This window comes from Schistocerca americana, chromosome 8 (assembly GCF_021461395.2).
Source record: "Schistocerca americana isolate TAMUIC-IGC-003095 chromosome 8, iqSchAmer2.1, whole genome shotgun sequence".
Classification (NCBI taxonomy): Eukaryota; Metazoa; Arthropoda; class Insecta; order Orthoptera; family Acrididae; genus Schistocerca; species Schistocerca americana.
The window spans coordinates 27,311,345-27,326,892 of record NC_060126.1 but is presented as its reverse complement, the minus strand read 5'-3'; the positions used below and the strand labels follow the sequence as shown (position 1 = coordinate 27,326,892).

The 15,548-nt window shown below is 38.7% G+C and overlaps 1 protein-coding gene across 1 annotated transcript in view; it reads left to right on the top strand.

The window, feature by feature from the left end:
- LOC124544975 (PI-PLC X domain-containing protein 1-like) overlaps positions 1–6,380 on the top strand; it is a 411,814-nt gene extending 405,434 nt beyond the window's left edge. Inside the window, exon 9 of the mRNA XM_047123723.1 lies at positions 1,687–6,380. Coding sequence (XP_046979679.1) covers positions 1,687–1,888 — 202 coding nt within the window. The 3' untranslated portion in view covers positions 1,889–6,380. The remainder of the gene's footprint in view (positions 1–1,686) is intronic.
- The last annotated feature ends 9,168 nt before the right edge of the window (positions 6,381–15,548 follow it).

Genomic DNA, 15,548 nt, shown 5'->3' with positions numbered 1-15,548 from the left:
CACAATCAAAAGCTTTTGAAAGGTCTAAACGTACACTAGATAGTTTCCTTTGATGATCCAGTTCCTCAATGGTGTGTGTTACAAAATTTGCTACTACACTCTTGCTGTATCTCCCCTTTCTAAATGCATGTTGTGCTATATTTAAAATATTTTGTTTCTCTATGAAGTTTATAATTCTGTCTTTAATCACTGCTCCTACTATCTTAGACAGAACAGTTGTGATTATTATGGATCTATAGTTACCTCTGTGCCCAAAACAGCAATGTATTTACCATCAGATCTACCGCAGACTGCTGTTTATCCTGCTTTACAATGTGGGCAAGTCTGCAACCTCTGCATTCCGTGGTGAGATGTGGATGTCCAGTACCTTCACGCCTACTCATGTTTCACTCAACCTTCAGCTACTTTCCATGGATGCTCACTAAAGTAGCATGTGAATAACTTACTGGATCTGTTATTTCCGGGTGCTGAGACATAACTCTCTGACATTTGTCAAAGTCACTTTACATCAAAACACTTCCCCATTTGCAACCTGTTTAGTTACTAGAATGATTCCTTCATCACCTTTGCTCCACTTGTTTCGTAGTGGCAAGTGCCTCCAGTACCACAAGGCAGCATCTTTCTAACAGTGGAAAGTGGTCATAATGCTTTGGCTCATCCATGTAAGAGATCGAATGTCCATGTTGTGGTATGGGTGTTTAGATTGTGTTGTGATCAAAGGAAACAACTATACAGTAACCATACCCAGGGACCTGCAATGATATTGTATTTATATTAGCTCAGTGCATAAGTTTGTAGTGTTTTCATTTCACATGTTGATATTCTGGTTGCTATGAGTTCAGATATTGATGTTTCTATTTCAGTCCACATATTGTCATTTGGTCATTTGGAGATACCGACTGGAGCTGTGGATGCTAGAAAATGGAGTGCCAAGTGGAGAAATCAGAACATTTCTGACATATTACTCTGAATTCAATAGAGGGGTGAAAGCAGTGAAGGCAGCCGCTGTGCATGTATGAGGATAATGCCACTGGACAGAGCACAGCAAGAAAATTGTTTTTTTCATTTTAAGGATCTTTTGACATTAGTGACCCTCCACATTCAGAAGGACCTGCAAGGGTCTGTGATCATTCCACAATCGTGCAAAATTTGCATGCAATGGGGAAGGTTCAAAAATAGGGCTTATTGGTACTGCATACGACATGATAAGACCCATATTCTGATAGACTGACAAAAAACACTACAGACAAGTTGGATCAGGGGGACATTCTGCAGATCTTGTGCCCTAGACTGCCACCTTTACTGCTCTTCATCAAACAACCTTCAAGGAACTTCCTTTATGGCTGAAACTGCACTCTGAACATGGCTCAATGAGTTCTTCACCTCAAAACCACCCGATCTCCACAATTGTGGAACTGAGAAATTACCCCAGCATTGGTAGACTGTTGTAATAGTCAAGGAGAATATATTATTGATGACTAAAGTCTCTGTTATGTTTATTAAACTTATTGAAAAACACTACAAGCTTATGTACCAATCTAATAGCTATAATAATGATTAATAACTCTAGAATATAACTCTAAATGTGACTATAACCAGTTTTAATCAGGACTGCCTATCTGCAGTAGCAGAAGTGTGTGGTATGAACATAGTCTTCCTGACCTGTCAATGACATTATCTGTGCAGGTACCGTGGAAAGTGGGGACAGACAGTGAATGCCGTGGCAGTCGACTTCTTCCAAGGAACGGCTATTGTGGAGGCCGCCATCGACTGGAATCTGCAACGTGCTGCAGAGGCCCGGAAGGCCAACGTCACACTTCCGCTATGTTCCTCAGCACCGGGAAGGACAGGAGAGCTGTGTCCCTCAACACCGGGAAGGCATCTATGATGACATGGGCGTAAAGTGCCAGAGACTGTTCCTCAGTTTCTGTGCCTCCTACAGACAGTTCCTATATCCCCTAAATGCTAACATGGACAGAAAGTGGGAAACCACATCACTACAAGACGGTGACTGGCACAGTTCTGTGCACAGCCTACCATAACTGTACAGCAAAATAGCAACAGAGAGCAAACATCATAATAGTGCTATTAGATATTCTGCCACATCTGTGACCTATTAGATATTCTGCCACATCTGTGACACCACTGTCATATCATGCAGCCACATCTTGCAACTCTGACAGTTTTGAGTGATCTAGTATTATGCAATGACATGAAAACATGGCCATACTTTGTGGTACCTCAGATTAATGTTCCTGATTGTTTGGTTACCTTGAAGATAAGGGATTGAATTCACCATTTTCTGCATTGTATGAGAATCGGATGATAAATCTTGTGCATATCTACTTAATGAGCTATGTCTGCATAGCTGCAGCAGGATAAAATGATAATTCGTGTAACGTATCATCCATATGTTTGTATGAGTTACCAGACATTACATTATAAGAAACAAATGAAACTGGGTTTCTTTTTACAGTACTTGCATGTTATACCTAGCAACGACTGTCATGAGGAAAACAGACCTTATTGAGATAAAAGTAAAAATTAGAAGAAAACTAAATAGAGTTTGATATCAGTTTTCTACTGAAAAGCTCAAACACTAAAGGCTCTAACTGTTGCAACTCCTGACAATATATGTTAAACTCATTCTTAATGTTTACAGTCTGATGCGGCCTTCAAACACAGAAGTTTCAGAGCATTAAATAGTTGTTTATCTAGGTGAAAGTTACAGGACACAAATATCCACTGACAAAAAACATGCTGGAATAGTTCATATTTGTCCATAGTTCTAGCACTGTCTGTATTTTACTTGTTGTTTTGAATCACAGATCCTACAAAATAAGTGCAGTAATTTACTGAAATAAGCAGGATACCTGCTTTGTCACAGATAAAAAAAAACATAGAAAACAGATTCTGTCCATTGATTCATACTACAATTTATATTTCCACATAAGTTTATACTGCTTTCATAAACTACGTCAATTTTCCACACTTCATCAATTATAGTCACCCTCGAAGCAAGTTTATGTTCACTGAATACATCAAGACTCAAGACATAAATTCTTGTTTTATGAAATTCATCACAAGTCTACAGTAAGGTTGTTCATAAGTTCCCCTAGGACTTCAGAAGACAACTGGGTGGAAACTCCAAGACATACAGGAAACAGAGATACATCAGTGGGAAGAGGCTCTCTCCAAGTTTTTAAGTCACATTACAGTTGCCCAATAGAGTACCACGTGTGATGCGCCAGTCATCAATATGATAAACTCTATCCATACATATCAGATGAATATGCAGTTGCAAATAATGACTACCATCAGCTGTAGAATGGAATGATGACAATGAAAATTTGTGCCGTACTGGGACTCGAATGCAGATTTCGCATTTATTGCGAGGAGGAAATTCACGTTTGAGTCCCGGTCTGGTACAAATTTTCATTGTCACCATTCCATTCCATAGCTGATGGTAATCACTATTCGCAATTGCAAATTCATCTGATGTGTTCGTAATGGCTCTGGTCACTGCAGTGCATCGTCATCAGAACAACACAGGCACTGCAGTGTCATACAGGTCCCAGTATGCCACAGGCAGATCAGCAACCACATTAATTACCCTGCCATGTGACTCTCCCAATTAAGTGGCAATGGAAGCAGAACTTCGACATAACTCCACAAGCAGAAATCACACTTAGTTACGTCAGGTGACTATAGGAGCCACTGAAGAAGAGGAGAGTCAAATCCAATTCATTTCTGAAGCAGTTCAGCATTGTGGCACTATCTTATGGCGAAATGAAGTTTCCATTGGATTGCTGCCATTATGGCATAAACCACTGCTGCAGAATTTCCAGATACATGAAATCAGTTGCCCTTACAATGAAAAACAAAATTCCATGAAAAATCGCTCTCCTCCAGTGAGGACAGCAAGTCATTGAAGAAGTCAGAACAGAGCTCCCTGTCCCAAGTAGTCAGTGTATGTAGCAACTGTAGCCAGTACAGTTTTATACCCATATATTTGCATAGAAAGTGCCAGACAGCTGAATGTTGTATCTGCAGCTCTCTGCTCTCATGTGCCATCCATTTCTAAACTCGTGATGAATGAGTCATCAGATGTCTCATTCCATTCAACATATCTTGTTATTCTTCTTTATTTTCACTGAGGATAGCAATGTTCTCAAGTGAGTCTTATCACTGATATCCATCATCACTTCTTCACTGCACAGATTGAACAGGAGGAGTAAAAGACTTTATCCCTGTCTTACACTCTTCCTTCATCCGAGCACTTCATTATTGGTCTTCCAGTTTTATTGTTCCCTCTTCATTCCTGTACATATTGTATGTTACCCATATTTTCCTATGGTTTACCTCTATTTTTCACAGAATTTTGAACATCTTGCACCATTTTACATTGCTAAATACTTTTTCCAGATCGACGAATGCTATGAACGCGTCTCGATTTTTCTTTTTTACTCACTGTCCCAACTAGCCTGTTTTCTTCACACCATAGAAGCTGTCAGTCCCACAGAATGTGTTGTACCATCCTTGATTGTTCTGTCTATTAGAGCTTTTACTTGATATGTGCAATGAAATCATCACTGAGACATCACAATATATTTGCATTTAACAAATTCAAGGACACAAAAACATGTATCGCTCCACTGTATGCCAAGTTCAGACGGGTCTGCCTCCTTGTGGTGCCCTCTGAAAGTAGCTCATGACACATACTATGAAATGAAACTTAGATGGATGATCTGTCCATGGATGTGTATTATTTTTCTGTAGGTCTTGTAGTTTTCAAGTATTCATTTTCTTATACCCTGGAGATACTTACGAATAATCCTGAACTTTTAAACCATTGTAGAAATGGAAACAACATTTAAATTGTTTGGATGACTTACAGATGGATGACTACAGACAGGATTCTGTATTTCCCTGAGACAGCTGCTCATCATCTTCAGTTCCTACTGATACACTGCTGTTGTGGCTCGCCAGTTTACGTGCTGGCACACTAGAAAACAGCAGGTGACAAGGGGTAGGGGTATAACGTCACTGTATACAAATCATAGAGGATGTCGCCATTCAGAGGCCCTTGCTGGAAAAACACACCATGGTCTTCAATGTGTGGGGTGGGAAAAGCGCAGCTGCAAGTCATGGACCCAGCATACACATGCGGGCAGGCTGTTGGTGCCCAGTTAAACTATCTTGCCGGGACAGTTGCTTTAATATTTTATTTACTTAGAGTGAAATACATGCCACCAATAAAACAGGACTTATTATTCCAACTTCTGCATGCAACACCACAGTTGTTTTTAATTTATGTTACTGCTATAAAAAGCCAGTGTTTAGTTTTTGGCTGACATATCATTTTAGGTTACTTTTATCCACTTAACAAATCAAGAAGGTCTACCGTGTACAACATCTTCCCTTTGCCAATGGTTTTTCTAATTTGTCAATAACTTATATGCTCAACCTTTGACTACCACACATCAATTGGTTAGGAAATAAATGCTACCCAAGCTCTCTGGACCTGTAACAGCAATCACAAGCTGCACATTATTTCAGAAATATTATATTCATTATGTAACCTTCAAAAGACATGAAAGACTTTCATCAATACCAACATTAATCTATTAAGGAATAGATTACTTTCATTTCAAAACAAATAGATATTAAAAGTATACATCTGCACCTGGTGGCGAAAACTGGAATAAATATTTTCCGTTGTAAATGTGTTCCACATCAATGCATAAGCATGTCTACCAAGTTTTGCTTCCATATGATAACTGCAACCCACACTGGACCTCTGTGAGTAGCTGCATTTTAATTATAAGCCTCAGTGGGCACTGTCTCCCTCAGGTAGGAAGAGGTACTTTAATACCACTGTTCTGGAGATGGGTCCTTCAGAACTAGCAATTTTCCCACATCTCATCTGGTTGAAATAGGTTCCATTTCTTTCTTTCTTTTAGTTCTATCGTGTTGTATTAGTACACTAACTTTGTTAAATTTGCTAATTCAAGACAGATGTGATGAAATGAACCACATGCAACATCACATGAGAGTCAATTTCTTGACTCCATGAACAAACAGGGATAACATGTCCACTCATTGGAAAAAGTGGGTGTACAAATAGAGATCTCATATGGCATGATACAACATAAATAGTGTAACTGTTTAAACAGAAAATCTAAAATTGTCAGAAGAAACTGAATTTAATGATTATAAAAGTGAGACAGAGAGAAAGTGCGTGCAAAATTCATCGTGTGGCAGTTATCATACAAGTTAAAAATATCTTGTTCTCTTTCTTCCAGTTAATTTTGCTTCTCTATCCCTCTTTCTGTTTTGAACACAGACTGCATTAAATAACGTTAAAAAAAAAAAAAAAAAAAAAAAAAAAAAGGGTGAGTGCATCTCTCTCTGCATCCGCACAGTTCAACAACCACCATGAGAAGAATGGTTTCATCTGCACCTGCATTTTTCATTTATATTAAGACAGCTGAAAATGAGGTAGCAGCAAAGATAAAGCTGCTCAAGTCAGTGCCTAATCGACAGAAAGGATGCCTGAAAAGAAAAATAAGAATGAAAATGTTACACAAAACTAAACGTAAATGAGCCGTGCATGGCTTGTGTTCATGCCATATCTCATTTGACATCCTGTTTTTACTGTACTACCACCTCATTATGTTAATTACAATTACTGGTGTCACTGAGTTGCCACTTTGCCTGCCTGTGAGCGGCAGCAGTGGCGCTTTTCGATATAAGCCCTGGCATATTATCTCTGCTGACTGCTATTACTTCCTGGTTGTCATGTGTTGGCAGGGAGTTGGGATCTGCTAGGAAGTGGGAATGCACCTGTAGTGCAGTTTGGACCTGGCAGGCGTATAGCTGGGACACGGCAGAAGTCGGTTGGGTTGGAGCAGTAGTGAGGCTTGGATAGCCATGACTCACCTGACCATTGGCGCACACGACTTGAACTGGGGACGGTCTTGGTTGATTGTTTTACCAGATGATGTGTATTTGCTCGCTGGTCGCTTACGGGTTGGCAGTGTGTGTCTCAACTCGTAGTTCAGTCATGTTATTGCTTGGTCACCACTTTTAGCATTGGTTGCGTTCTTTGTCCTGGTGTTTGTGAAATTGTCTGTAGCTTGTGATGTCGACTGCTCAGTTATTTTAGTGCTGTCTCCACGCTGGTGTGAGAGGAGTCGGTCAGTTGGTGCGGAGCAGTGAGGAAATCTATGCACAGTTTGGCCGAGCCCGCTGGCGGTCTCTACGCAGTGCCTGGGCTGTTCCCATTGCTATGAAGTCTGTGGCTCACTGACCCTGGACACGAAAGTTGAGTTTGGATTTAATTTACCAGCAAGTCAAGACTGTTCACATTGTGCCGTTTGGTTCTCGTTGCTGGCTGTTGGGACATTCCCGTGAGCAACAACGTGTGTGTTCAAGTTGGCGAAGGTTTAGCCTCCATCCGGTGGAGTCTAACTGTATTTCGTTATTTGCAATTGAAATGCACCAGCAGAATTTTCTGCCTGGTGGCCATTAACGTTCCGGTTACCTGCACTGGCCATTGACGAAAATTCAGGCAGTGTCCTTTCCTCACCGTGTTGTCGCTGCCCAGCAAGGTGTGTAGTTTGACAGCTTAATGTATGCTTGGTTGTGAGCTTCTGTGCCTTTTACATTTTGCATTGAACTCCCAGTTGTGTGCTGGTCGAGTGGAGTGCAAGTTACCTTGTCGGTTGGTCCGTTGACTGTCTGTTGGTTGGGTTGTCGTTGGATCGAGAATGGTTGGGCCAACTGCCTGTCTCACCTAAGTGATTGTTAGTATTGCAAGTGCTAGCCAACTCCCGAAACTTCTGAGTGCTGTTAGCTACACTGCCTTTTCTTATTTTTGTTGAGTATATTTGTATGGCTCATAGCCGATGGTTTTGAATTAAAGTTGAATTGTTTTTAGTGGTGCTTTAAGTCACGGGCCTTCAGCCACTTTAAAATTAAAATTCCTTGTTTGTCAAGTGTTGGATTGTTTGGGGCCTTCAGCCTAATTTGAGATAAGTCTTTGTTGCTTAAATTTATTTTACCTTGAGTCTTAAGCCATGGGGCCTTCAGCCATTTTTAAATTAAGGATCTTTGTCTTTCAAACATCAGACTGTTTGGGGCCTTCAGCCTAATTGAAGATAAGGCCTTCCGCTTGTGTTTTTTATTTAATTTTACCTTGAGTCTTAAATCACGGGCCTTCAGCTGTCTTTAAATTAAGGTTGTTGCTTTTCAAGTGTTAGATTTTGGGGCCTTAAGTGGTTGTGCTCTTAAGGGATAAGATAGTGTGGTGTATTCAGCCAATAACTAAGTTCAAGAATTTGTACTGTAATGTTTGGTCAAATAAATAAAGTTATATGTGTTCGAGTGTAACTGACAGTTGCTCATTTTGGCCCCTTTCCACAATTCCCACTACCTGTCCTGTCCTGCAGGTTTAACAGGGCATCTCAGTAAAAGTTATGGGACAGCAGTGGGATGTGTGATCAGTATTAACTGCTGTTCTGTTCATTTGTGACATCACACAGAACTCTGCCAATTAAAAAGCCTGTCAGAAATTCAGGGAAAAAGACACTGCAGCCAATGTTGCAATGGATGTCTTTTTTGAAAAGATGCTACATGAACTAAAGATGCTACAGGAACTAAATTAAAACTCAATCATGTTCTCATGCTCAAAGGCCTGTTCAGCAGTACAACTTAAATCAGTTTCTGTACAACATGAAGATGACTTTAGTGGTGCTGAATTGTGGACAAATATGAGGGCTGTGCTAGAAGTACCTGGTCTAACAAAGAAAACACAAAAAGTTTTGAAAAGAAATTTTTATTTCTCCACATTGTCTCCTTTCAACTTGAACCACTTTTCACAGCGTTTTTCAGGAGCTTCAATACACCAGTTATTGAGTTTTTTTTTTTTTTTTAAATTAAGACTCAATGAGCTCTTCAAAATAGCCACCTAACTGCAGACTACACCTCTCCATTTTTGGCAAATCTTTTACCACTATGCCATTTCTTCAAGTTCATTGCAAGTTGTCATGCTCATTGCTGAGCATCATGACCCCATGAACCAAGTGTCTCCATCCTGGGTGGTTAGCAGCTTCTCTTAAAACCTGCTGAAGAAGAAGACCCCAAGATCTTCTTGATTTGATCAATTCACCCATTCACTGCTCTTCCTCTTGGTCTCTTGCCCTCAATATTCCCTTCCAGGATTATTTTCTCAGAGCCAGCACTTGTCTTCATAGCTGTGTAGTTATTATTGTATAGATCAGTGCTGTCAGATGTTAAGGGACACTGAACTCTGCAATCATCTGCCACAACTTTTCCCACACAACGCAGTCAAAGGCTTTCCTATAGTCAAGAAAGAAGATGAAAACAGGAAGTTAGGAAACTGAAAATAGTTACAGGAGGTTAAACTTGGTGTATAAGGCACACAAGAAAGCAATTCGAATTTAAACTCATTGATTTTGGCCACGGTGATAATTGATCTGTGAATTGGTGAATTGTCATAATGGAATGAAAATTTCTTTTCCATTTAATACGACCATTTTTGTTTGATTTCATCACTCAAATACTGCAATGAGTGCACCTAATACTTAACATTATTTTTCCTTACATGAAGATAACCCATGAAATTCATACCACGTGTATTCCAAACAACTGACACCATTGCCTTGCTTGCAGATGGAACTGCCTTTGGCTTCTTTGGAGCTCATCCTCCCCTTTCAGTCCACTTTTTTTACTGTAATTTGTCTCACATTTCAATTGATGGAATCATGTTTCTTCCACAGTCATGAATTGATGTAAAAAGTCAGCTTTATTGCAGCAAAACATCTCCAAACAGTTGACTGAAACATGCTTGCATCACTGTCTTTGTTCCATTGAGTGTAAATGTGCCATCCATATTGCACACACTTTATGATGTCCAGATTTTCAGTCAGTATACAATGTAGAGCATTTTTGAAATGCTTATGATGTCTGCTAGCTTGTGTTTTTTCAGTCAAAGGTCATCCAATTTAATTTCGTGAATTTTCTTCACAATTTCTGGCATTGTAGCTTCATTTGGTTCTCTACTGTGATGTTCACCTTGGCGAATGGGCCCTTAAGTTCTGCCACCCTATATTTTACTGTTGTAAAGGTAGAAGCAAACTTCCCCAGAGTAAAATCTAACACAGCTTTAGTATTGGTTGGACTAAGACCTTCCAAGTGGAACTATTCTATCCCATGATGGTGACTAGTTTTATCCATGTTTACAAATTTACTTGTTGGTGCTTTCTACCATAGTCATTTGATTGAAACAAGAACCATTAACTATGGCTCAGGTTGGGTACTAGTGTATCTTTCATCTCTTGGTTTCAGTGTATAATTAGGCACGCTTGGACATGCAGGATGAACAACAATCTGGTTGGGAGTCCAGACAGTGACAGCAGTTCTACGATGGTGATCGACACTTTACAACTTGTGGAGACACACGCTCAGTGCAAAGTTGCTACGCTTCAGTAACAAGTCATGTGCATGGGGGCAGTTTGCAAGATCAGGGACCCTGATGCAGTGAGACCAGCCCTTGGCTTACTAAGAATAGGCAAGTTATCAGAGCAAGGCAGTCAACTTGCGAATAGTGTCAAACTCAGCGTCATAACATGCTATAACCCCTGTGATGTCATTCTTGCTCAAACAGCAGTCACCTTACACATTTCATCAGTCCTAATGAGAGCATAAAACCAACAACAATGCAGTCTACAAAAATGCACTGAATTCCACAATACCAAGAGAACCAAATAATCACAGTCAAACCATGAGGACTCATTGGTGGAAGAGGAGCAATGCTCAATAGATGAGGATTCTGCCAATCCTCTGATGACTGCTTTGAAAATGACTCTAAAAAGCAAGCAAGACATGGAAATCACAGAAGATGAAATTCCCCATCTTACTGACTTGCAAACCTACTAAAGAAGACATACAACCAGGACACAAACCACAGAAAAACAATGTGGAGCCCTCCAAATTCTTAACACGATAAATAAATAAAGCCTGCACAACTCAACACAGCAACACAGAAGATGATGCAGAGTTCTTCCTTTAATGACTCCAAATGGTACAAGACAAGTGATATGAGGACACAAACTACAAAAACAGGTTACTGAAGCCTTCCAGATTACCATACTTTGAAATAAAAGTCCAAATCAAACAACAGAGGACTGTAACCAACAAGAGAACTCAACTATGAAGATTCACATTTTAAATATAATTCTTCTGAAAATCTGCCAAAAAAGATGATGAACCACGTCAAAGATGACAGCAACCCACCACTTCGGGCTCAAAACCATTAACAGTACCAACAATACCACATCTGGTGTTTACCATACCAAAAATTACCTGTAGCACTATATGCACTTAAAGAGACCATCCCATCGTCACCCTGCCACAGGGGACCACACTGGAAAAAATTTATAACAAAAGATATCTTTTACTGGCAAGAAGCAGGATAGAAAAACCTACAAACCTAAAATTGGACCAGCACAATGAAAGAACTGACAAGGATTATTTTGTGCCACCAAATATTGTCATACACCAGTACGTTGTGTTAAATGCAGCCTCAAAACTGGGTGAACATGACAAGTACCTCCTCTACCATGGGGCAAATCATGGTGTTGATATGTATATCATCAAGAAGCCATCCAAAGATTAGAGACTAGATGAACACCAATTAAAATAGGAACATAAACATCACAATCACCACTTACAAGCTCAACAATAACCACCACAACAAATCAGACTCAACCTTCAACCAACTTCACAGAATACTAAGACCTGGGCTTCCCTAACTAAATGACCACAATACTAAATGACCACAATACTAAAACACTGACAAACCTGCACAGGATACCTGCCTTGGGACAGTTCTAAAGGAAATAACATGAGTGGTGAAATCAGTTATCAACCTTGGGATCGTCTCTAACATTTTCTATACAGCCAGCAAGATCAAGATGTGAGAGATGACACTGAACATCTACTAGCCCTCTTTGAAGGTATTGTAACCTTTATGGTATAAAACTAACAGAAGCAGAGTATATTTTATGTGAGACATGAAATTTATTGTATGGAATGCCAATGGTATCAAAAAAAAATGAAATAAGACTGTTTCATCACCCAACATACCACCGACATCGGTTTGATCTCAGTAACTTGTCTACTACATGGAGACACCTTAAAATTAAGGAACATGATCTGTTACAAAGCAGACAGAAGCAAAACAAGAGGAAGAGGCACTGCAATTTTTGTACACAAGTCTCCCCACAGTGAACAGATACCATGCCTAAAATCCATGGAAGCCAAAGTAGAAATGACTGCAACCAGTACCAGATTAGATTACATTAGATTAGATTAGTTTTTCGTTCCATTGATCCGTACTGAAGAGATCCTCATGGATGTGGAACATGTCAATTTTTTTTAAAGCTGAAATAACAATACTAATATTATGAATATATACAATACATCATTTGTTTCTATTAAAAAATTCGGCAGTGGATTAGAAGGAGTTGGCCACTAATAAGTCTTTCAGGCTCCTTTTAAACTGATCTTTATTTGTAACAAAATTTTTTATGTTTGCTGGCAAATTATTGAAGATGAGTGTTCCTGAGTAGTGGACCCCTTTTTTAACTAAAGTAAGTGCTTTTAAGTCCTTGTGCAAATCATTTTTGTTCCTGGTATTGTATGTATGAACTGAGCTGTTTCTTGGAAAAAAAGAGATATATTATTTAGGACAAATTTCATTAATGAGTAAATATACTGAGAAGCAGTAGTTAGTATAACCAGTTCTTTGAAGAGGTTTCTACAGGATGTCTGTGAATTTACTCCACAAATAATACATATTACACGCTTTAGGACTCTGAAAACATTTGTTCGACTTGAAGAGTTACCCCAAAATATTATAATATAAGACATTATGGAATGAAAGTAGGCAAAGTATGCAAGCTTTTTCATTTTTATGTCGCCTATGTCTGCTAACACTCGAATTACAAATACAGATTTGTTAAGGCATTTCTGCAGTTCTGTGGTGTGCACCTCCCAACTGAATTTATTATCAAGTTGTAATCCCAGGAATTTAAGACTGTCAACCTCTTCTATCTGCTCTTCTTCATACTTTATGCATATGCTGGGTGGAAACCTCTTACAGGTTCTGAATTGCACAAAGTGAGTCTCTTCAAAGTTTAATGTCAGCGAGTTGGCTTTAAACCATATATTAATATCCCTGAAAATATCATTAGTAGATCTTTCTAGAACTACACTCGACATACTATTTATTGCAATACTTGTGTCATCTGCAAACAAAACGAACTCTGCTTCTGGCAGTGTAAATGATGAGAGACAATTAATGTACACAACAAAAAGCAATGGCCCTAAGAAGGATCCTTGTGGAACACCACATGTAATTTCTTCCCATTCTGATGATGACTGATGACTTAATTCTCTACTCCCTTGCACTGACACCCATTGTTTCCTGTTAGTGAGGTATGACTTAACCATTTTGCAGCACTGCCCGTGACACCATAGAATTCTAATTTATTTAAAAGGATGTTGTGGTTCACACAATCAAATGCCTTTGACAAATCACAGAAAATACCTGCTGCTTGTAATTTGTTATTTAATGAATTAAGTACATTTTCACTGTAGGTGTAAATACCCTTCTCGATATCAGAACCCTTCAGAAATTCAAACTGTGTTCTTGATAATATGTTATTTGTGGTCAGATGGTTGAAAAGCTGCTTGTACATTACTTTTTCTAAAATTTTTGAGAATGCTGGCAAAAGTGAAATCAGTCTGTAGTTTGATGGTATCTCTTTATCCCCTTTCTTGAATAGAGGCTTAACGTCTGCATATTTTAGCCAGTCAGGAAATGTCCCAGTTATAATTGACTGGTTACACAAGTAACTTAGAATTGTACTAAACTCACAAGAACATGCCTTAATTAACTGTGTTGATATTTCATTGTAACCACTAGAATGCTTTGTTTTTAAAGATTTTATTATGGAAGTTATTTCTTTTGGTGAAGTGAGTGACATATTCATGTACCTGAAGCTATTTGTAAAGGCTAGTTTCAGATATTCAAGAGCATTATTTACTGATCCTGACAATCCCATTCTATCAGTAACAGATATAAAGTACTTGTTAAATAGATTTGCCACACTGTGCCCACCGGTTACTAATGTCATCTACCCTTAATGCTATTTGCTCCTGTTCCTTTCTGGTTCTACCAGTCTCCTCTTTCACTATATCCCATATTGCTTTTATTTTGTTCCATGACATTGCTATCTTCTTCTCATAGTGCATTTGTTTAGATGTCTGAATTACTTTTTTTAAAGATTTTACAGTATTCCTCGTATTTAGCTGTATCATCAGCATTGGAGCTATTCTTGGTCGACAGAAACATTTTCCTTTTTGTCTTACAGGAAATCTTTATTCCTTGTGTAATCCATGGTTTTATTATAGACTTCTGTTTAATTTGAGTAACTTTTAGAGGAAAACAGTTTTCAAACATGGTACTGACATTGTTCATGAATGTGTTATATTTTTCATTCATATCATGAGCACTATAAGCATCTTTCCACTTCATATCTTTGAGCAGTTTTCTAAAACACTCAATTTTTGGTTGATTGACTACTCTCCTGTACCCAGATTTAGTAGTCTTGATAATCTGCTTAGAATTTACATCTAAAACAAGGAGTTGCATGTCATGATCTGATAGTCCATTTATTACAGGTTTTATGATATGATTTTGTTCCTTTGAATTGTCTATAAAAATGTTATCAATGGCTGTCCTTGAGGATTTAGTGATCCTAGTTGGAAAGTTTACAGTGTGAGTTTAAAGACATTACTAACTGCAGTAACTGTTTACTGGAAGATTGCATTAGAAAATCTGTATTAAAGTCACCAGCAATCAAAATTTCTTTGTTTTCTCCTGTTAAATAACCCGAAAGAGCTTCTAGATAATTTATGAATAGATTATAATTTCTTGCAGGTGCTCGGTAAATAGTTACTATTATATAGGATCTGTTATGGAACTCTACTTCTGTTGCACATGCTTCTAGATGCTGCTCCAAACAGAATTTATTAATGTCAATGTTCTTGAATTTATGGCAGTTTTTAATAAATGTGGCAACTCCTCCTCCATCCATATCTACTCTGCTCACTTGACGTTCAGAGAGGCAGATTATATCAATTTGGTTAGATGAATTCATTTCATCAATACAAATGAGTAGTTCATCAACTTTATTTCTGGGTCCCAGAATGTTCTGGTGTAATAAAGATTGATACTGCATACTAATGGGATTATAACTGCTTTGGCGAAGATGAACTGGCAGTTTATTTTCTGTTAAACATTGTTTAAATGGAGGCTGTATGCTAAAATCTGACTCCTGTTCATCTGTTTTCTCAAACTGAGTGTGTCTGACAATCTCTCTTAAAACTCGTTTTCTTTCCCCCTTCCCCGTCCCTCTGACACATGTGGCCACTGGTATTTTACCACTTGTGACAGT